Source organism: Xyrauchen texanus, chromosome 10 (assembly GCF_025860055.1).
Source record: "Xyrauchen texanus isolate HMW12.3.18 chromosome 10, RBS_HiC_50CHRs, whole genome shotgun sequence".
Taxonomy (NCBI): Eukaryota; Metazoa; Chordata; class Actinopteri; order Cypriniformes; family Catostomidae; genus Xyrauchen; species Xyrauchen texanus.
Window position 1 is genome coordinate 32,597,129 of NC_068285.1, and position 22,885 is coordinate 32,620,013.

Below are 22,885 nucleotides of genomic sequence, written 5' to 3' on the forward strand. Positions count from 1 at the left end.
GGAATTATGGAGGAAAGTCCAGTGCAAACAGCCAGACAAACTGTGCCTTGGAGGCTGGAGTGGACACTTGTTGTATGACTGGGTATACTAGGAGCGGTTGATTTACAATAACTATAGTGTAGAATATACGGCGTATTTTATTTGACAACATGAAAACGAGGCTGTGAGGGGATGAAAGGACAGTCCATTTATTAGGCCTACTTTCTGAAACATGAGCAACAGCATTAACAATCATGCATGTGCTTATCTAATCAGCCAATCATGTGACAACAGTGCAGTGCATAAAATAATTCAGATACGGGTCAGGAGCTACAGTTAATGGTCACATCAACCATCAAAATATGATCTCAGTGATTCTGACTGTGGCATGATTGTTGGTGCCAGACGGACTGGTTTGAGTGTTTTGTAACTGCTGATCTCAGTGGATTTTCACACACAAGAGTCTCTAGAATTTACTCAGAATGATGCCAGAAACAAAAAACTTCCAGTAAACGGCAGTTCTGCAGATGGAAACGCCTTGTTGATGAGAGGTGATCAGAGAATGACCAGACTGATTCAAACTGACAAAGTCTACGGAAACTCAGTTAACCGCTCTGCACAATTGTGGTGAGAAGAATATTGGGTTGGTGTTGTTTTGGCAGCACGAGTGGGACCTAAACAATATTAGGCAGGTGGTTTTAATGTTGTGGCTGATCGGTGTATACTGTGCATTGAATCGTTTATGTTTTTATTTGACTGAGTGTGTGAAAGTATACTAACCGAGCCGGCTCCTACGGAGCATATCAGGTGAAACAGGTCTGAGCTTCCTCTCTGACCTGATCTCTTCCAGGATTCGCTCATGAAGACTTGGAGGTCTTGGAGGATGAGGCTTCAGCTTACGAGCAGAAACCTTAACACACATATACACACAAATGTTGATTGACAAGTCACTTTAGTAGCAGATCTATAGTGGATTTTTATGCTAACAGTTGTTTTAAAAGAGGTCATATCAAGACGAATCATCAGTGACGCCTATTGTGTGATCAGAAACTTGGCCTGCCCAGTCACAATTAGGACAATTAAGGAGAAAGTCAAATAGACGCTTTTATTACTAAACACCAGAAGAACTAACAATAATATGTGGGATTTTTCTTTTTAAATAAGATCCCCAATCATTTCAGTCTGTTCTAAATAGATTGTGTGGCACATTTCTGCACCGACTTTTTCATTATTTTGCCACAAATGTAATTCCCTCTTTGCAAAGAGGCTTTAACTGAAAGATCAGGCAGTTACAAATTCAATATGACATGACAACAAACCCTCAAGCCATATATTAGAATTTATTAATATGAACAGAGCAGGAAAAAACACTTTTGATTTCACTTAAGGGATTTCTTAAAGCCAGAATGGACTGTTTCATTCTAAGGGCCTGAAAAAAAAACTAAAATATGACTGTTTTTGGCACACACAATCAATAAATAAATAAAAATAAAAAGTATGATATGATCCCTTTAACAAATGCTTGATTTTAATGTTTGTCCATCACAGGTGTAACCATAGACATACAGTGATAACCAAAAATTAAGAATTGTATTTGTGTGTGCTTTCATACTCACAGGATTCAGTGGAGGTCTGGATCGAATGAACTCTAGTATGATCTCGTGAGCACTCTTCTTTAACCTCGGAGGAATACCACCATTCACCTGCGGCAATGAGAGGCAGAGCAGAGTTCAAAAGGTCAGACAGGGTCTTTACAATTTGCACATTTTGTCAGTGAACTATAAAACCTGTTTGACACGGTGATAAAATGCAGTCTTAAATGTGTGGAAAGAAAAAAACAGAAAAAGTCGTTTGCAATGTGACTGAGGCATTCTTCACCAAAGAATGTGTTGAATGCATTGCAGATGTGTGTCCTGTCTGAAGAATGAATCAAAATTATAACAATGGCAGTTATGCTCAAATACCTCTGGGTTAATAACCGTAGGCAAAGGTGTGCAAGTTGCACAAAAGCAGACCTATTACATCACTCAGTTCAAGCCGGCCTATCATGCAAGGTCTATTTCTAAACAGCACCTATAACGAATATAGTCATTTTGTTTACATACTAATGTCTTGATTGACTTTGATTCCTTTCACTTGTTTTAGCGAAACCCTATAAAACCCTTCCAGCTTAAAAACTAATGAGCAGTCATTGTCAGATAAGCAAAGTAAACATTGTTGTGGTTTATGATCTCTGTAACAGAGCGCAATAAATGTGAATTGAGCCGTGCAACTGTTTTCCGGTCTCACAAAGGGATAAACAATGACTCATGGCTGTTGGCTCATGGCAAATTAAAGTACAAAAACAGCTTTCGTTGGTGGATGTTCATAAAAGGATGTCATGACAAAAGATGCTCCATTTCTGGACAAGGAAACAAAAGACAAGTGAAAAGAAAAATGCTTTCACAAAAGCATGAGCTCAGTGCAAGTCCAGCAGTCAATTTTTACAATTCCAGCATGCTTAATGTTTGACAATTACACTAGCGGCCATTTGTGACGCAAAAACAAGCAAATCCATTTTATATTTCAGGAACTCTGTATGGTAGTTTGCGAGTGACCTTCTGCAGTAGGGATGTCAAAATTACCAGTACTTCAGTAACAAGAAAGAAAAAATATTTTTCTATGGTATTGGGTGATTCTCACATAACTTGCCAAAACAATATTCTGATCAAATTTAACCCCAAAGCCTACAATTAGGACAATTCAGATTTTTTTGCAATATGACATTACTTTCAGAACACTTAAGCACATTTTACCACCCAAAACATTACAGTATGTGTCTGGAACATTTTACTTTTATTAATCCTGTTGTTGGTTCTCATTACTGTAAGTCATTTTTTTTAATGATTTACAGTAAAAAAATTAAATAAAATAAAAAATGCTCTTGCTGTACAATTATTATTATTATTTAAATCAACAAAACTGAAAAGTAGTACCAAGAGAGCACTACTATTAGGTAAAAATCCTTTTCAATTTAAATAATATTTAGTTTTTCATGTTGCAGTACTAAGAATATCATAATAGCCATCTTTTTTGCATTGCAGTAGTGAGAATTGGAGGTCAAATGTGCGCAAATGTCATGAAAACAATGTAAAATGTCCAAAATCAGGCTTTCTTTTGATTTTGGAGTACCAGGACATTTTCTTGACAGGTTTAGGGAAAATCACACTATTAAGAGCATTGCATTAATTCCTTTAGTATTAAAGGCGAATCACAGCCATTCTGATAATCAGTACAATAGTGTTATCATTGATTCAATACAATATGGTTATTTTGTTCAGTTTTGCAGCATAAATGAAAATAGTTCATTTAAAAGAAGCCAAAACAGAATCAACCGTTACATGTCACAGGAACATCACAAATGCACAAAAGCAGAGTGATACCAACAGTGAAAGTTCCAGTTATATTAAATACAAGTACTTTTGGAACATTGTTTGAATAATATGAATTATCAAAATGTATACAATTGTGAATTAATAAATACTTCAGATTCTATGTATTACTGATCCAAGGCTTCACCATGGTAAGATTTGTTAATAGATACACTCACACTCACCATGACTTTGCGCAGTTTGTAGCGTTTGGAGCGGATGTCGTCCATGAGCATCTCGTAAGGCGTGAGCTGGAATTCGATGGCCAGAGGGTTGTACTGACGCTCCTGAACCTTTTTCAGTTTCACACCGTCTCTCAGGTCCCTCATCACCTGCACCCAAAACCGTGCCTGTGGAAAACACACAAAACATGTATTTGGTCATGTACTGTACATATGTCAGTGGTTCAATAATAAAATGCAACTAATCTTATAGGCTAGTAGTGCATAGTTATTATAACAAAATAAAACAACTTACAAACAGGAAAAAGTCTCAGGCCTTTTGTCCAATCAAACTTTATAGTATTTTGGCACAAATTCATCAGACACTTTGCTAATATGGTAACAGAGCTAATATTAATAAAACATTTCTACCAGTGTTTGTTCCATAAATTACATTTCTGGCACCCATTCACTTGCATTGTATGAACCAAAACACACAGAAATTCTTCTAAATACTGTCATTTGAGTTCAGCAAATAAAAATAAAAAAAGTCATACACATCTGGGATGGCATAAGCGTGAGTAAATTATGAGAGAATTTTCATTTTTGTGTGAACTATTCCTTTCATAATTTTGCATCTTGTTGGGCATATACTGTTCGTGGAAATATTACTAAAGTAAATGTATTTTTACTTTTGTGCACTAAACAGTTTTAGTATTATGTTGGGTCACCAACTGATGTCCAATGTAAAATATAGGTCTCGAAGCAAAACCAATTGAGGGCATAGTCTTATGACTGAACGATTTCTGACTTATGGCTGAATCAAATCACCCTCTTAACAGCTCACAATTGTAACACATTCAGTCAGATTTACGCTCATATGTAATGGGCTTGTGAGATTAGTTCCAGGTCTTACCCAGTCAGCATTCTGCAGCTCATCCAGATCTCTGACAGGTTCTTCTCGAGTTTCTCCTTCCATTCGCCGCAAATTCTGAAAACAAAAAAGAAACACTTGAGACATATGCCACACAATGCATGCATGCATCGGTCATTTAGAGATATAGAATGCAGCTCATCTGCAATTCGAACTCTGCAACCTAAGGCACGATTGGCACAGAGAGGGCTATGTATTTTGTTTATAAAGATATGAAGTCCCTTGCACATCCATGTCAACCTACATTTTAGTGTAATCCTTCCTTATAATCACGCAGAATGTTTTATTTAGTTATGAGCTGAATGGCTAGCTGAATACTATTAAAATGTGACAAGACTGCGCTGCTCATCCTGACATTCAATCAATCAATTTAGGAAGCTCTTCATTTTCGGTAAATCATGCAAGTAAATGCGTCAGTTTACATCGGTCGCGCTGCACGATTTGAGTGGTATGGATGCAGCATCATTCAAAAGCAAATGTTTTCAGTTACAGATGCCATTGTAGAAATTCACTATTCACAATCAACCATAATTCATTTTAATCTAAGAGTGAAAGCATCCAATAACAAAAATAACTGAGATTTAACAAGTAGTATTCAGCTGGTCATGTGATTCTAATATTGGAGCCCCCATGTCCCATGTAGAGTAAAACAGCTTTTCTAAGGTTCCTGATATGACTAGAGCCTCATTTCATGTGAATGGTAATGATTTTATACATATGTTTAAAAATATCAATTAATTTATTTAGGAATGAAACGTTTTTTAATGGGTAAAAAATTACCTATTTTTGGGCATTTAAATTAGAAAAAACAACGACTTTTTAAACACACCTATTGGTATCCTACAAAATAAACAAACATGCATTCATGCATAGCCTACATATTGTGTTGGGGGGTGATGATCAAGGAAATTGAAAAAAAATCTCTCCTTTTGTCAAAAAGATTGCCGAGCCCAGCCCTAGAATGTCCTCAGCTTAGGGAAAAATACAAAAAGTCAATGTCACTTTATCATCATGGGTCTGGTTGTTGTAATATTGATTCATTTTCATGTGAGAGTATGTCCAAGCTTGCAGGCCAACACTGACCCATCAATGCTAAGGCATGATTAATGAGCTGCTAATGCAGCCTTTAACTGTCTGCACTGCTGCCAAACCCACAGATCCATTGATAAAGGGCCCTTTCCACACATGGGTTGAATTTGGGACAACTGAATCAATATTAGAAATTTTCTCTTATGGTAATGGCAGAGTTAGTCAGTAAATCAATTGCAATAGTTGATACCTTGTACAATAATCTTCAGCCAAGGATATAATCACATCTTGTTTGTTAAATTTTGCCAGGACAGGCATTTGAGTGGTTTGGAATTTACACCATAAAGAATAAGATTTAGCATCACACTTGGTTTTTGTTTTTCTGCCATAACCTATTAATTATGTAAGACAGGTGGAATAAGACTTGCGTTAAAAACAATAAAATAATTATTTTGCATTATTTTGCAATCATTTATATATTCAGCTGCCGGCTGGATATCTTACTAAATTCCTCTGGTAAGCTTGCAGTCTGCCTCAAAAGAGCAAAAAGTGAACTTGAAATAGGTGTCCCCTTTGGGGTTTATCCTGCAGTGATGCTGCTTTAGCATGGGTGAACACACACACACATACAGATAGCTTTCAATATCTGCGAAGAAAAAGTCTGATCTTCTATACAAGTATACAACAGTACCGCATCAGAAAACACAACTCAAAATAGAACATTTCTTTCATATAGAAGAAAGAAAATAAATGCACATACAGAAAATCAGAAGTTTCTCTGGATCACTGGAGCATTTCTCAAAGTCTGCTTAAGATCAAAGGAACTGCACAGCTGATTGTGTCTTTTCACATCTTCTCTACCCATCTGCCATCCCCCACCACCACTCTGCTCCAATCCTTTATTCCAAAGCAGTGGTGCTAAATCCCTCTCCTGAATATAAATTTTCCTGCAGAATTTTGTTATAACCCTGATCTAACCCTGACCTGCCAGGAATATGTATTTAATTGAACCACTCTCAGCTGCATCCAAATTCACATACTTCTACTATGCACAGCAAGTATGTACTTTGCTGGCAAAGCAAGTATGTACCTTTGCTGGAGAAAAGTACCAATCAAACACTTGACTGAGCATGTTTCACATGATCTTAAAAAAACGTAAGACTCATCCTTAAATTCGTTTTGTAGACAAATATCAATAGTGCCCATGCCATTTATTTGAGAAAAAAAAAAAATTCCTCGTTTATATTACAGGGGTCAAGGGATATATTAAGTCACAAAGCATGCACAGAAATAGTAGACCATTAAGGCAACTTTGGCATACTGTGAAATGTCTAATCTGGCACACTATTTTGCACAGACAGCATTCGAATCAGGATCGGGTCCTTGGAGGTGTTTGATTGTAGACGGAACTAAATTCTGGTGCAGGATTGAGCCCCTTTGCTCTGAACCCATAACATCTTAAGCCATCCACGTCCGCCTGATGCCTGTGATCTCCACACTGTGCCTTGTTTCTACATGGATTAAGACTCTTTAATGCAAGAACAGTAGAATGAGGAGCTCTAGCAAGCATGATAATGCACATGAATGCACTTGAGATAAAGCACACATTTAATGGAATAAGACCCATATTATAGTGTTCATTACATGCTACTGATTAAACTGCAACATTCTGTACCAAAGAGGGCTAAACATGCCTGCCTGACTGGGCTGATCATACAGCAATCTTCTTAAAAACGCCTACGATTACATACCTCTGTATAGGGTGCTTGGTCCAGTACATACTGTTTAATACTTAAATGCAATCCAGTATTGGCAGATAAAGCGGTTCATAATTGATAACTATGAAAAGTCAGAGACAATCTCTTAAAAAAGTTTCCAGATAACTTAACGGGAACATTTAGTGTCTGTACAGTGTTCAAGACACCCAGTTAATATCAGGCATTAGTGTGTCGATGTATGCAAATGATTATCGCATGAATGAATTAAGAGTTTTGGATATTGCCTAATCAGTCCAAATCAAAACACTTTTTGTCTAGAAGTCATTACCAAACATTATTACTTGGCTCTCTCTGGAAAACTTGATTGTGATTTGTCCATTCTGTGGTCAAATATTGTAGTAGCCTATAACGATCAGTAAACTGTATACTGATTGTTGTTCCAGGCAAGTGATTTCTAAATACAGTAGATGTGGTAGTTTCATGTTTTTCATATCACTCCAATGTAGACTTCTTCTCACATAATAAAATAACTTCAACTGAAATCAATATGGCATGTACATTTTTTTATCTATTCAGTAAGAGGCTGTGTAATAATGATTTATTAAACCCCTTTAACCTGTTGGTTAATTTTGCAATAATAACCATCTGATTGTACATAATGCCTCACATCTAATGCTTAACAGATCAATATAGATGTAATATTATTTATATTATTAATATAATAATTAAGTTATTAAGTTTTACTCATAAAAGTTATACTAAACAGCTTGTGTAAGGTGGGGTGCCAATGTGTTTGCATTCAAAGGCAAAGAGCAAATGTATGATCTTTGAGAAAATCAACAAATGAACTTTCTCACAATTAGCAACTCTTCCTGAGGCACCACACCCCACTGAGCGAAGACTGCAAATTCACACCTCATTGTTGCCCTTCCACATCTGTCCCATTCTCTCCCCTCTCCTCCACATCCATTCCCTTTCAGCCCAGAATCACCTCAAACTCACCTAAGATCTGTATGTAACAAAATACCATATCTGATGTATACAAATAATGTAACTAGTGTAATATGTTTGGTATCATTTAAAATGTCTCGGTGCATCTGGTATAGTGTTTTGGCCCCAGGTTTATAAAACTTAATGACAACAAAGTTATAAGGTCTTTGCCAAATACTGAATAACTCTGGAGGTCTATCCCCCTCCTTGAAGGTTTAACACCAGGAAGCCAAGCACCAATTCACCCACAAATTCTCAAAGGATAATACCAATTGGTACACAATGTGTATTCTCTCTGGATATTTAAGGAAGGCTGGCCCAGAGCTCAGGGTTCTCTGTAGTCAGATGATCCCACACATCAATGTGTGTAACTGTAATAATAGGAATCTGCATTCAGATTTCCCATGCTTTGCAATTACATGTAGTTTTCTCAACTGCCAGGTATGTTCTTTGACTAGTTTCTTTAACTTGTGTTTTAAATCCTACCTGGCAAATAAATTGTTTCTTTTTGATTTATTCTGTATTCCTCTGAAATCATTTATATCAATACTGGGTCTTTAAAATAGGAGAAGCCGCTCTGGAGGAACCGAGCAGGAGAATCCCATTTTAAGAATCATTTCTATCATAACTGAAGCTTTAATGTAGGAGGAAGCCACTTAAAGACTATCAGTTTGAATCTCATTAGAAACTGATCAAAAGGTAAATGAATAGAAGAGGATTCCGAGTAATCAATAACGTAAATGATTAAAATAAAACAATGATCAGAAAGTATTTAGAGCTTTAATCTAAATTAGAGGTCAACTTAAAATTGGAGTCAGATTAAGATAAAATTAATAAGGGGATGAATTTGTAAAGTGCAAATCATTAACAATAATTGCTTTACTTCAGTGCTCAGAAAAGACAGAACAACGCTATATATTTTTAGCAGTTTTGCCTGCCATTTTACACTTGCAATACTAATGGCTTGCCTCATTATTAAAGGGTTAGTTCACCCAATAATTTAAATTCTCACCCTCATGCCTTCCCAGATGTGAATTAGAAGAATATTTCAGATCTGTAGGTCTCATAATGCAAGTGAATGGTGATCAGACCTTTGAAGCTCCATAAATCACATTAAGGAAACATAAAAGTAATCTGGTTACATCCATATCTTCAGATTAAATATAATAGGTGTTGGTGAAAAACAAAACAATATTTAAGTAATTTTTTAAATCTCTCACCCACACCTATTATATCACTTAATACGCATCTTATATTGCTTTACTTGCATTGCATGAAACTGCTGAGCTGAGATATTCTTCTAAAAATCTTTGTTTGTGCTCTGCAGAAGAAAGAAAAAGTTGTACTCATCTGGGATGGAATGAGGGTGAGTAAATGTTGAGAGAATTTTCCTTTTTGGAAGAACTAACACTTTAAGGACACTAAAACGCAATACACAAGTAATGATACAAAATATTTTAGAAATAAAATATATGAAAAATGACGGTAAATTACTTAATGAAGGTAAAATAACACATTCATAAATATTTTATACTTCACTTAAACTTCAATTTAATACCAACATAATTAACAACTGATATTCCCTTTAGCAAATACTATCGCTTGATAGTTTTCATCATAAATCAGACTTTAAGTGAATAGTTTTAACATACACATGTAATGGATCTACATACATAAATGTAGATAATCAACATATAATGTCAGAAAAATATACAGTAAGCCTGCACACTATAAATATTTGATTGACAGCATTACAATGTGATCAAACAGTAAAGTAAAGCACTGCTGGTTTCAATCCACCTCCACAGTCCACAACCTACTCTGAGTCACATCTGCCATCAGCCCACTCACTCTATTTAACCACATAAACAACACCATTAGCATCTGTTGAAGTATACTTGTGTCTAGCGGCTTTAATTTTCACCCTTTCACATTTTTACAAGACACAGTTTCTTCTTTGTTGTAATTTCATATGTTTTATTATTGCGTTTAGGATACAAGTGACCGTTCACTTAACTCTGCCGCTCTTGGTTACGGTTGCTCGCTCTGACAAGCTCTGCAGAACTCCCCATTGGAATGAATGGGATATTGCCGTAAACAATGGCTAAATTTTGGCTAAATATTCTTTTAAACAGAATGGATAATATTTTTACATGGGCTGGTATGAAGAGTGACATTGTAATGCATGCAAGAGTTTTTGTAAGAGAAATTGTAAAATTACACAGTAATTTGATTGAAAGCTGTGCAGACTGTTAATCAGATGAATCAAGGCAAACGATTATTACAGTCACTTGAAAAGAAAAAAAACTTCATATAATAGCTTCATTTAATTACACATCTAATAACATTAGCGTAAGTAAACAGTGCTGTTTATAATGTTTCATAACACACTCATATTGATGCGTACTGCGCACTCTTTATTTACTATGACTTGAATCAATACATAAATTAATTACCGCTCAGCTATTAGCTTTAATTTACTTTGAAGCAAAAGTAGGTGTCGTTGCAGATGTTATTTGTTCATTTGGGAATGAGGGCTGACACAGTTTAATACATAACATGCTCTTCTCCAGATTTATTTAAAGATTATTGAAAAAAAGAAAGAAAGAATGAAAGAAAGAAACAGACAAAGAAAGAAAGAAAGAAAGAAAAACAATGCATGTATCCTCTCTGGATAAATCGTGTCACTATTACAAATGAACTGTCAACAACGCATTTACAATTTTGGGATTATTTTGATAAAATCCTGCTTAAAATTACCTACATAGGCCCTCATTGGAAAATAACAGCCATGTGCCAGAGTAATGGTGGTAGGGCAACAATTGCTAAAACAGGATTGGTCAGAAGTGCTTTTTAGGTGGGGCTTAGTAATGAGTCAATAGGCACTGCTCTAGTCCAAATAAACAGAGCAGCAAGGAAACAAAAAGTAAGATAGTTTCGACAATGGCCTGTAAACAAATGCCTCTGTGCGTGAGGAGGAAAATGGCATTCCGCTGTCTGGTATGTGACATTTCGGTGTGCTTACTTTACAGTGTAATGGTTTCGGGGGTTTCAATGGTACAGAGAAATGAAGTCTTACAAGAGCATCTGGTAGATTGCTGGGTTACTGGGGGCACAGATGCAGAGCAGACTTTAGAGTCATGTGAGAGTCATTACCTCTTTGGCATTCTTGATCTTCTCCAGGAAGGTGCGGAGCTCCTTAGTCTCTGTGTACAAGGCTCGGCAAACAGCCTGATAGTGGTTGGGAGCATCTGATGGGCTGGGGAGGTGAGACGTACAAAGCTGGAGAGAAGAAAACAGCGAGACATACCATCATATAACGGCAGAGTCCCATTTCTTTATATATTTCGATTGATATATATTATAATTTTTTTAATTTATATAATTTTTTTAATTTATATATATATTTTCTTTCTCTATCCATCCACACATCTTTATTCAATGACCATTAAACTACGTTAGACTGTTGTCCCGAGCAACTGAATTCTTCATAGCTGTGCTAGTTTAATTCTCCCATAATAAAATAACTTAAACATTTTTTATTTTTTTTTGCCATCTTGTCAAGGTCCTGATCATCCTGTCAAGGTTTATTTTGTGAACATGACCGGATGTCTGTACATTATTCCTAACTTACTAGAATGCTGTTCATTTTTTTGGATAACAAATCTTATGACCACCAGCAAACAAGGTTATTGTACAAAAATAGCTGGACTTCAAATGGTGATGTTTCTTAATTTTTTCTCATTTGAATAGGCTCCTAGTTATTTCACCCTTTGCCACATTCACAAGAAAATTGGTTACAGTATACAGTGAGTTAAGTTTGAATAACTGTTGGTAGCTGAACTAACTACATTGTTTGTGAAGAAGTCTCTTTCCTAAAATACTTCACTCTGTTTCGAGGGAAGTGCATCTTTAGGTCAGTGAAAAACATCTATTACAAAAGATCTGTTTACGAAATTCATATTCCGACTCGGTCTGATTTTTTTCTTTCAACTTAATCCTTGAAACTTTTATAAAGCCTTTGTTTGAGAAAATCATTTTCTGACTCAGACTAATAGGTTAATCCTTGCATTAGACACATTATATTTTAGCTCATAGCTGAGAGCCAAACACAAAGCTTACATGTCTGGCAGGTAAAAAAAAAAGAAAAAAAAGAGACCCATTTAATGTTCAGTGTCCTGTGCATCCACAATGTACAACTATGTTGACTAACGACACCTCTAACTGGCTTAATGGCATTTTTCCCCACACCTGCCCCTCTGCTCTGCCCAGATATTCAGGAATATCTTACACAGGGACAGTCACTGTCTCTTTGACGAGTTTTACTGCAGAATCACGCTTAACAAGAATATTGACTACACCAAGGGAAAGTGAATTAATCTAATGGGGAACTCTGTTAGACATTATACTAACAAGACGAAGACAGGCAAAAACAGACCAATTTAGAGACTCACTGATTTTCAAATTCTGGCCGATTCCAATAAATCAACAATTACATTCAAGTAGTGGCCGATAACTGATAAATGGCAGATATTGCTGTCAAAAAAAGGTGAAAGCACACTAAACATGCCAAAAAAAATATATATATATAAAATAAGTAGCTTTGTGTGGTACAAGAGAATTCAGGCATTACAACAAAATGATGTACAGTATGAAAAATGGACAACTAATCCTTTTGAAATCTTAAATGAACACATTTTAAGGGGACAGGACTCTCTAAAGTGAATAAATCCTTTTAACCGTTTATATTTTTACTGTAATCTATGACAATCCCTTTGAGTCAGCGCTAGAAAACAGAAAAGTGATATTGTCTGATTAATCATTCAATCAATATTTATCTAATATCGTCTGATACCGATAAAGGAAAACAAAACATTTCCAAATATTGGCTAATAATCAAATGGTAATGATATATTGGGCATTAATAGAAAAAAGTAGATCAGGCAAAACACTTACGAAGAGGAAGTTAAAGAAATACTCTAGGAAGTCCTTTACTCCAGGAAGTCCTTTTACTTTCCCATTCCAAACAAACAGACTAACATAATCTAAGAAATGCATAGACGCATGCCTCATAGGTACAACACTATCTTCATTCTCCCTGTTAGCTGTTGGAATACACACAGCCAGCCAAGAGAAATCAAATGTCATGGTTCGTCTCAGTGCTTGACATGATTGCTGAATGCAAAGACAGAAAGGGAGACATGGCAGGACATGCATTATCTAATCTGCCCTGAAAAAAGGCCTTGTAGATGACCTCAAGTACGGTGACCCATACTGGCCATTACCACATGCTAATTTCATACTTGGCCATGTCTTGGCATCTTGCCAGCCTGTAAGCTGAAATGTGCATTATCTGGTTTGCTTACACTTGTTTCTGCATATTAAGATGGGATAGAGGAAAGTTTTTTTAACATAGAAAAAATTACTTTAGGAAACAATAAAATCTAGTATCAGTCTACATAGCCTGGCCATATTCTTTTCTTCCACAGTGTGTAAAGAGATTTCACAGCAATTAAAAATAACTGCGCTAAGTGTTTAAAAGGCCTTTATAGATCTCTGTGGAGTGCAGTATTGAAGTGGGCCTGAGGGAATAGTTTAATGAATAACATCTGAGAGAGTATTTCTCAGTAAGTACCACTCACACTTGTATTTGAGATGAAAAATAAAGCCGCAAGGATCAGACACACAAATACTCTCAATTAATTGTTGATTCTTGAATTTTGAAATATTCATGAAAGCTGCTGTAAATTATATATGGAAAATAATAGGAATGGAACAATACCATATCTTCTCTTCCGATCCGATTCTGATACCTGAACTATCAGTATCATCTGATACCGATTCGACAGTGTTGTTTTTTCTTAATGAGAGAACATCTATAATTCACTGTGTGGAACTGATTGAGAGTACTATTTCTGTAAAGAAACAAAAACCTCTAACACTACATTATTTCATTATAAAATAAGAAAACAAAAAAACAATTACATAAGAGCCTGTGCAAAACTTTATTGTTAACTAGTCTGAAGGATGCAGCAGCAAAAATAACAGTGAAAGTCTTGAGTAGAAAAGAATCCAGATCCAGGTATAAACGTTAGTTTCAGACCCCATACTGATCCAGGTATAGGATCGGTGCCACCCCTAGAAAATACAATGCATAAAAGGTAGTGATGGGGAGTCGACTCCAAAAGAGTCGATTCCTCGACTCTGAGACGTCCTAGAATCGGAGTCGACTCTGATACAGAAATCGATTCATTTGTTTGACTCCATAACTTTACGAACAGGATGTTGTGATTGCCTCAAAATAATGAATTGGCGTTCTTAAGAACCAATCACATCCTCTACAAACACCTGTTGGCTGGTGGGACACCACCTCATTCATCATGTGCGTTTGAATGAGAGATAATGTGCATGCATTCAAAAGAGACATATTTTAAAACTTTGGAAGTTTTGTGTACTATTACATCAATGCAAGGGACATAGTTTCTATGTGACAGTGAAATTATTTCCGACACAGCCTGTTTCCCTCTTAAAATCAGAAATGAGCAGCAACTAGGGATTGCCATTGATACCAGTCATTTTAAGGTATGACAGTTATGCAATGTCTCTAATTATAATAGCAGGAGTTTATGTCTTCATGTCACACATTTTAAAAACTCTTAAGAGAAAATAAAAACTAAATTTAGTGTGCGATTAAAGACTGCAATCTTCACAGGGCCATCACCCGAATTCCATATAGAATAGGAAACACTATTCATTTACAGGTAAACTAGTGATATTTTATCAAAGCAACAACCACACCAATATATCTGAATTAAACCCACTGCTATTTAATCTGTTGTGGTCAAGACAGTTGAGTTTAAACCGCTGCCTTTTTTACATTTTCACCATAAGTTCCATAAAAAAGCGATTTCACGTACTGAATGTTCCAAATTCAATTAAATTTTTTATTTTATTACAAAAATATTGACTTACATTTCATTACATCGCCATTTCAATATTACTTATTGAAGTGATTAGAGCTAGAAGAGATGTGTGATTTGTTTGTCCATCAGTATAGAAGCTATCTAGACTAAAGTAAGCTTCTACCGTCCCACTAACGTTAGTGTTTGGATTTGGGAAGGAGAAACTGACCAGCAGTTACAGAAAAACTTTATCATGGAGCGGCAATCGGACGCAATATGCAGTGGATTGAGTGAGCTATATACGAGTGAAATTAAATTATTTTAAAAAATTATATTGATTTCTGCTCATGCCTGACAAGCAATTTGGGTGAAAATATATCACTTGGGAAGGCACTGCCCACTAAAGGCCATCCCTTGTAACAGCCCTGAATTTTGAAACTATCCTGATTGATAAACGGAATTGAAGTCGGGAATCAAAGTCGACTTAAAAAAACTCTAAATCGAATACCCCTAAAAAAATGTCCCTACTACCTGACAGTCATCACTCAAATAGGTAGGTGTCCAGAGAATTAGGTGCAGGTGGCACTTTGCCAATGGCGTGAGCTTGAAATTGCATTATATTTAAAAGCCTGTAAAACATTTGCTGAGATTTCAGGAGAAGTGTATCACTACATACCAATATTATGTCACGGTAGCCTCGAATATTGGAGACTTCTGCAGGTTCTTCCTCTCCCTCATCCTCCTCTTCTGTAGCCTCGTAGCCCTCATCAGGACAGGGATCTGACTCCATGTCTGCCATATTTGTCATGAGGTCGATGAGCTGCTCCAGAGGAGGGCTGAGTTCTCTTTCCTCATTCTCCTTCAGTCCATAATCCAGAGCCTTATAAATCATTATACCCAGAGACTCGATGATCTGGAAAACACAAGATCACATTGTGCATATAAGTTTATGTGCGTTAGCTTTGATGGCATCTATACATTAAGCAAAATAATTATTAACAGATACATTATGTCCAAATTTATAGTCTATCTTTTCAGAACAAACAGACCAAAAATATTGACAACTCAAGATCCACTACACATATGTTTGTCCAATAAAATGCTTTCTAGAATATGAATATTTCTCCCCTTGCGTTACATAATTAAAACTATTTTTCAACATGCCCCAGCCAAACTGTGCTCTCCTAATGATTTCATGGGGTCTTTAAACAAGCAACCATAAAGTCATTACATCAGCATCAAGATCAACACTTGCTATGACAACAACCTCAACGATTTAGAACCGACCAACCATGACCAGTGATAAAAGGCATGAGAGGCTCTCTAGCTCAAGAGACAAACTGACTCAATAACCTCTTGAATAAGCCTCATTATGGTCTTATGACTCTCGGAGTCCTGCACAATTTAACTGGGGAGGATTTCAGACAAAAAACGCTGGATCTTTGGTTCAAAGATCACTTTGCTCCCCCTTTGAAAGGTTTTAGAGGGTTTATTTGTACAATATTTGAAATTGTATTATTATCTACTGCTCTTATTTATTTAAATGAAATATATTTCCATTTCAGCTCAATTCAATACATTTCCTGCCAAATATACACCATGTTAACCATCGTGGGCCTGACTGTTGCTGCAGACACTAAGATGTCCTCTGTTATCATGTGAGTCATCCATGATTTGATTGACCATTCTAGTGTTTTTGTACCACTTTAATTTAATCATGTCAATCTAAGTTCAGACAACAAGACTATTTTCTAAGGCGGATGTACTCATGAGCCAACTCTGGGAAATGCTGGGAAACCTGCAGCTCGGGCTGAGATCAGGAGTCTGACATGACCCAACAGCCAACGAGTGATCAATTAATACATAATAATACATTTGAGCTGTGACAACAGTTGATTTACAGTGCGGAAATTATAAAATTCAACTTCCAAAACAACTGTAACTTTTTCATGCAGAAGTATGGCAACAACTCAGGACAGGAACAACAATTCAGGTGTGATCACAACAACAAACACAAAAATAAATTAATAAAAAACAAAAACTAACCAAAAAAATAATAATAATAAAAACATTTTATACCTTTGTTTTCATTACAATATAAGGTTAACTAAAAGGAAGCTTTCAAGATATAATACAATTAATGGTTTAATATCAAGCTATAAATAAAATTGGTACATTTATGTGATTGTCAGTAATAAAGTCCTCGAGTTTAAATTGAAGAGGAATGCACTTGTTTTGAACAAATCTGACCTGCTTCCAGCAGGTGAAGAGACATTTCAAAAGTGCTTAACTAATTTCTATGATGCAGACAGATAGCAGAAGATGTGAGAGGAGGTTTTGGGGAGGGAAGGATAGCACAGGAAGCTCCTCAAGTCTTTTCAATGAGAGGGGGCGAGTGGGAGAGGCACCCTGTGGTGCAAGGGAATGCTGCCACCCTAGGCGATGGTCTACGTTACCTCCTCCACTGGTTATATGAAACGCATGACAATTACATCTTGTTTATTTATTATGTAAGGGTGTGCTCAAATAGGTGAGGCTTCGCCAATGGAACACCTCTTAAACTAATCATTTTACTCTGAATACTTAGTACCTTCCACCACTGCTGAACAAATTGAGACTCATCCAAGCAGTTCATCTCTATGTAAATATTGACATATTTCCAGGAGTGGATTGCTTTAGTTCATACATGCTATCAACATGTTTACCGAGTTCCAGACATTAACCCTCATCATGAGGAAAATAAATGTAAGTGTCCAACCCTTATGTAATCTAATCCTCCACGTAATACACCGCCCCAGAGCTCGGCTGAATGATTCAGACCTAATGCACCAAATACATGATTGGAAGGGCCCTAAACAGTGTGTATCAGTCATGTAATATTGAATGAATTCTTCAAGACTTGTTTTTTTTTGTTGTTTAAAGACACTTCATCACTTCGGCTGAGCAGTCCCACCAAAATGTTAAATCATGGTGTGAGTAATTTCATATCACAGTATCATATAGTATACCTGTAAACAAACTCTATGAGCTTCTTACATGCACTCATTGAAGTGCCACGAACGTCAACATTTTCACATTACTCCATGTTTATTCCTCACTCTCATGTTTAAATAACGTAAATGTAAAGTCCTGAAACCTTAAAGCTGTGCAAATATATCTACTGCAGTACAAACAGTTTAGCATTTACATTACATTTATGCATTTGGCAGACACTTTTATCCAAAGCGACTTACAGAGCCCTTATTACAGGGACAATCCCCCTGGAGCAACCTGGAGTTAAGTGCTTTTCTTAAGGACACAATGGTGGTGACTGTGGGGTTCGAACCAGCATCGTTCTGATTACCAGATTACCAGTTATGTGCTTTAGACCACTACACCACCACCACTCCATAGCAACATCTCTGTGAGAATGTGGTATAGGAAGGCATCAGGAAGCAGTATTCAGAGTCCATATCTTGTTTTATTGACTCAATTTTGACAACTATATACACATTTCTGGACAAAATTGTATATACAAAAAGAACAGTTGAAGTTCTACCCCCAGTTAGAGATGTGCACGAGTAGTCAAATATTCGTTATGCAATAATTATTAGAATAGTAAAAATACTATTCGAACTTCGCAAAGTTTTGCTTTGCTGGTCATATATACAGTGAGATGCATGTTAAATCCTGAACACACAAACTAAAACCGGCAGTTATAACAGAATGCACTGGGTGGCGCTGTTGAGTGCGGACACAAGTTGATCATATTTGTTGAGCGAATGGTTCTGACATTACGTTCAGATGGACACCAGAAAAGCGGGTTATTGTGAGAATGTGGCTTACTGTGAGAAAGCTGGTTTCCTGTTTAAATGTATTGGATAAGTGGTGTACATTTTACTCATGTATATGTGCAGCTCGTCAGAAAGCAGCGTCCCCGTAGCAACATAATCCCCATGACGTGATAGCTGAGGTAAGGGACATCCCATGGATATGCTTGTTTTTCTCAACAAAAACATGACATGAGATACAATATAAACATGATAAGTTTCCAGAGTGTTCGTCCTGTACATTAACCGCATCAGTCTATTTCAATAACGGTTTCTTTTTCTTCACTTTGCGTGATCTTAAATGCTTTCATTCTGTTCTTTTTTTGTTTTCACACATTGCTTGTTTAAATATTAAAAATAAAAAACACAGGACATGACAAGAAGCTTGTAATGGTGATGCAACCTTTATGACTTAAAAAAATATTTTACAATGTCTCTTTCTCATGAATTACCTTCATTTAAATAATAATAGTTTTTTTTATGAGCTTAAATATTCGAATACCAAATTATTGATGAATGCCCATCCCTAGTCCCAGTACATAACTCATTTAAGTCTGAAAGAACCGCACTTTTCATCAAAAGGTCCAAACCATTTGACTCTAACAGGAATAACACAAAATAATTTCACAAACAATAAATAACTAACAATTTTAAATAAAAAATAATGTAACAATGTAATTCCTAAGTTTTCAAAAAGCCTAACATCAACAAAACAATACCAAAAATAGTAATCTCCCCTTGTAAAAATCCCTTAGTTACACAGATCCTACATTACCCACAATTCATAGTGCAAGTATAAATAAGGTGACAGGAAGGTCAAACACTCTCTTATTATAACAACACACTGAACCATGCAGCAGCCATAGATCAAACAAGAGGTCAGAAAACGAATCCTTCAAACTGTATTTTAATTAAATAAAAATAAATGGAATACCTATTGTAGTTCTATTCCTTTGCTATTGTGCACACCTAGACAAAGAATGTTAGATAACCTCTGCTTTCCTACATTACCTCATACCATGCATGCAAAGACACAACAATTGAGTTATTAAAGGGCCAGGTTTAACCACACAACACACATCAATAAACAATAAGATGATAATTGTACATTATTTTGGTCATATACATGTCAGTGAATGTTACAAAAACACACAAACAATATATAAATGGTACACTCACGAAAAATCATAAAATGTGGGCAATGCATTAAAATCATGAGCATGCTTAGGGCATCGTCTCAATCTCTACTATGATTAAGGCTGGACAGTATCACAATATACTGTACAAGTTGTACAGTATATTGTGATACTGTCCAGCCTTATTCACCACTTCCATTTATGGGGCAGTGGTGGCTCAGTGGTTGAGGCTCAGGGTTACTGACCAGAAGGTTGGGGGTTCAAGCCCCAGCACCACCAAGATGCCACTGTTGGGCCCTTGAGCAAGGCCCTTAACTCCAGGTTGCTCCGGGGGGGATTGTCCCTTTAATAAGTGCACTGTAAGTCGCTTTGGATAAATGCGTCTGCCAAATGCATAAATATAAATATGTAAATACTTACCCGAATGGCTTCATCACTCAGTTATGGCCTAAAAGTAGCTTTTACAAATGGATTACACATAACATGCCACGAAAAGTAAACCTTCTCAAACACTCTTTCTTTTATTTGATTTCCTTTTCTTCCACATTTTCCAGGTGTGGTCATCACTGATGAAGCAGAGAACCACATTCATTTTATGTTGCTCAAGTTGATGCACATCTGGGAGAGGCAGTCAGCAAAGCTTTTGCATAACCTAAAGACGGTGTGTCATGGAGGCAGAAAGTATTTCTCGGATGAGTAGGTGTTATGATGATGCAGATGCAGTGACAGCTGGTTCATCATATGTTAAGTAATGAAGAGGTTATTTAGCACATGACAGTAACTAATAGCCCCTAAAGCTGAATGTCATTTTTTTGCATCAGCTGGCTGCACTGTACACATACAGGCAACAGATCCACATACAGTAATTGCAGTAAGTCTGTGGTGCAACAATAACGCCTGTCCACTTTGACCTGAAGCCCACATGAGCACTTATGCTCCAAATAAAAAAAAATGTAGGAGCACAGTTGTAGTTCAGTTTTTTTTTTTTTAGAAGATAACATTAAATGTAGCACAATATAACATGCACAGGCATGAGAAAACGGAGTTCATCAATTATGACAAAATTCAGGAACATAGTGTGAGTCATGACAAAAGGATAAACCAAATTGTATATTTTCAGTTAATTTGACAGGCTGTTCAACAGCATCTCACGTTAACCTGTTTCACCTTGTGAACGTAAATATACAAAAACACAATGTTCAGTCTTTGAAGTGTCCTCTTAAATGTATTTAAGAACTCTGCACTGCAGAGTGCAATTGACATCTGCACTGCTGAACACAATAAATGTTCCCGTCACACAATGTACAACAATCAAATGCCACATTTTTCAGTTGCCCAGGCTTTGTAAACGTATAACTTTTCAATTAAAATGTGATGCTTTTCATTCAAGCTCACTAAAACGTCTCACACAACATTTTTGCACTTGCTCGGTTAACTGAAGGGATGAAAAGCAGCCAATCACAGCGTGAAACATAACTATTGTGCGGTCTAGATGCATTTGGGAGTTGTAATTTTTATTCTTAGAGTCACAATCCGATTTCAAAATTATTCCTGATACATCTATATTTTTTTTAATAATTTTTCTGTGCAAAGACAAAACACAGTAACTTCACATTTTGAACAAAATTGGGGTTCTTAGACAGTAAGTTGCCCTGTGACAGACAGGTCTTGCTCAACTATAACTAGGTTTTGAGAAAACTGCAGTAACTACAAAAACCACACTCAAATCAAGTAACCGTTTTGTTGGCGTACAGTGTATTTACAGCCTTTGTATGGCACATCTGTCATCATAAAAGTGATAAAAACTGACCTCTTTACACAAAAATAAATAGGCCTATTGGTTTTCAAAACTCAATACTATTAAATTAAATAATTCAACGGATTATGTTAAATACCTTTAATATATTTAAAGCATTTTTTATAATTTTTATTTATTAGTATTACATTTTTAATTAGAATAAATCTAAGGCCTTTTGATTTTTAGATTTTAACTATAACTACAGGTTGATTACATGAGATATCTGCTTCTGTGAGAGAGCAGATGTCAGCTTCTCCTTTCCTCGGCACAGGTGATAAAGCAGCACAAATATTTGTTATTTGTTAAAAAAAAATCTATCAAGCATCTCGTATGCGCGGTTCCATCTGTTTGCTCCGTGAGTAGAAGTCTCAACTGCTTAACAGAGTGAGAGACCGTTAATGAGCAACAACAAATTAAAGAGCGCAAGAGTAAAAGACATTGGGAAGCAAAAAAATATATAAAAATCACCCACATCTCCTGAACCGATGTCTCATCATTATTATCAGGTGTTATTTTGCATTGTTGTGCAGATTGGTGCAATAATGGGCAAAGCTTGTATTTAATGTACTTTGTTCACATGCAATCACAAAATCAATTCTCCCATTGCCATGTGAGCTTGTGAATTAATTTCGGGATCGTAGTTTCATTAGGAGATGAATGGTGTGTGGTTGATACATCCAGTTTTGTAGGATGCGCTTGGCTTTAGGATATGCGAGTGTTTCTAACATCTGTCTCTGGCACGCACATAGGAGCCACTGCACTGCCGCTCAGAATCAGTTCATCGGAGAATAATTTTTTTTTATCCCACCCCTACTTCAATCGGGTCACTCGCACCGGTGCGCCTAAATATTTTAGTCACACACAGTAATTGTCAGTCGCAAATGCAACAGAAATGGGCACTGTAGGGCCAGAAAAAGTTTGATTCAGTCTACATAATAGACAGAAACAAAAACCTGTATACGCTTTATTCTGACTGAAATTGTTCCAGTATGATTTTTGCGAAGTTGGAATAACAGACC

The 22,885-nt window shown here is 36.3% G+C and overlaps 1 protein-coding gene across 4 annotated transcripts in view; it reads right to left on the reverse strand.

The window, feature by feature from the left end:
* The window catches only part of LOC127651080 (protein spire homolog 1), a 71,557-nt gene that overhangs the window by 13,631 nt on the left and 35,041 nt on the right, over positions 1-22,885 (reverse strand). For all 4 annotated transcript variants that reach the window (XM_052136794.1, XM_052136792.1, XM_052136793.1 and 1 more), the window contains exons 3-8: positions 15,800-16,036; positions 11,378-11,503; positions 4,467-4,541; positions 3,575-3,739; positions 1,596-1,682; positions 760-889 (exon numbers count right to left, since the gene is read on the reverse strand). In XM_052136794.1, coding sequence (XP_051992754.1) covers positions 760-889; positions 1,596-1,682; positions 3,575-3,739; positions 4,467-4,541; positions 11,378-11,503; positions 15,800-16,036 — 820 coding nt within the window. The remainder of the gene's footprint in view (positions 1-759; positions 890-1,595; positions 1,683-3,574; positions 3,740-4,466; positions 4,542-11,377; positions 11,504-15,799; positions 16,037-22,885) is intronic.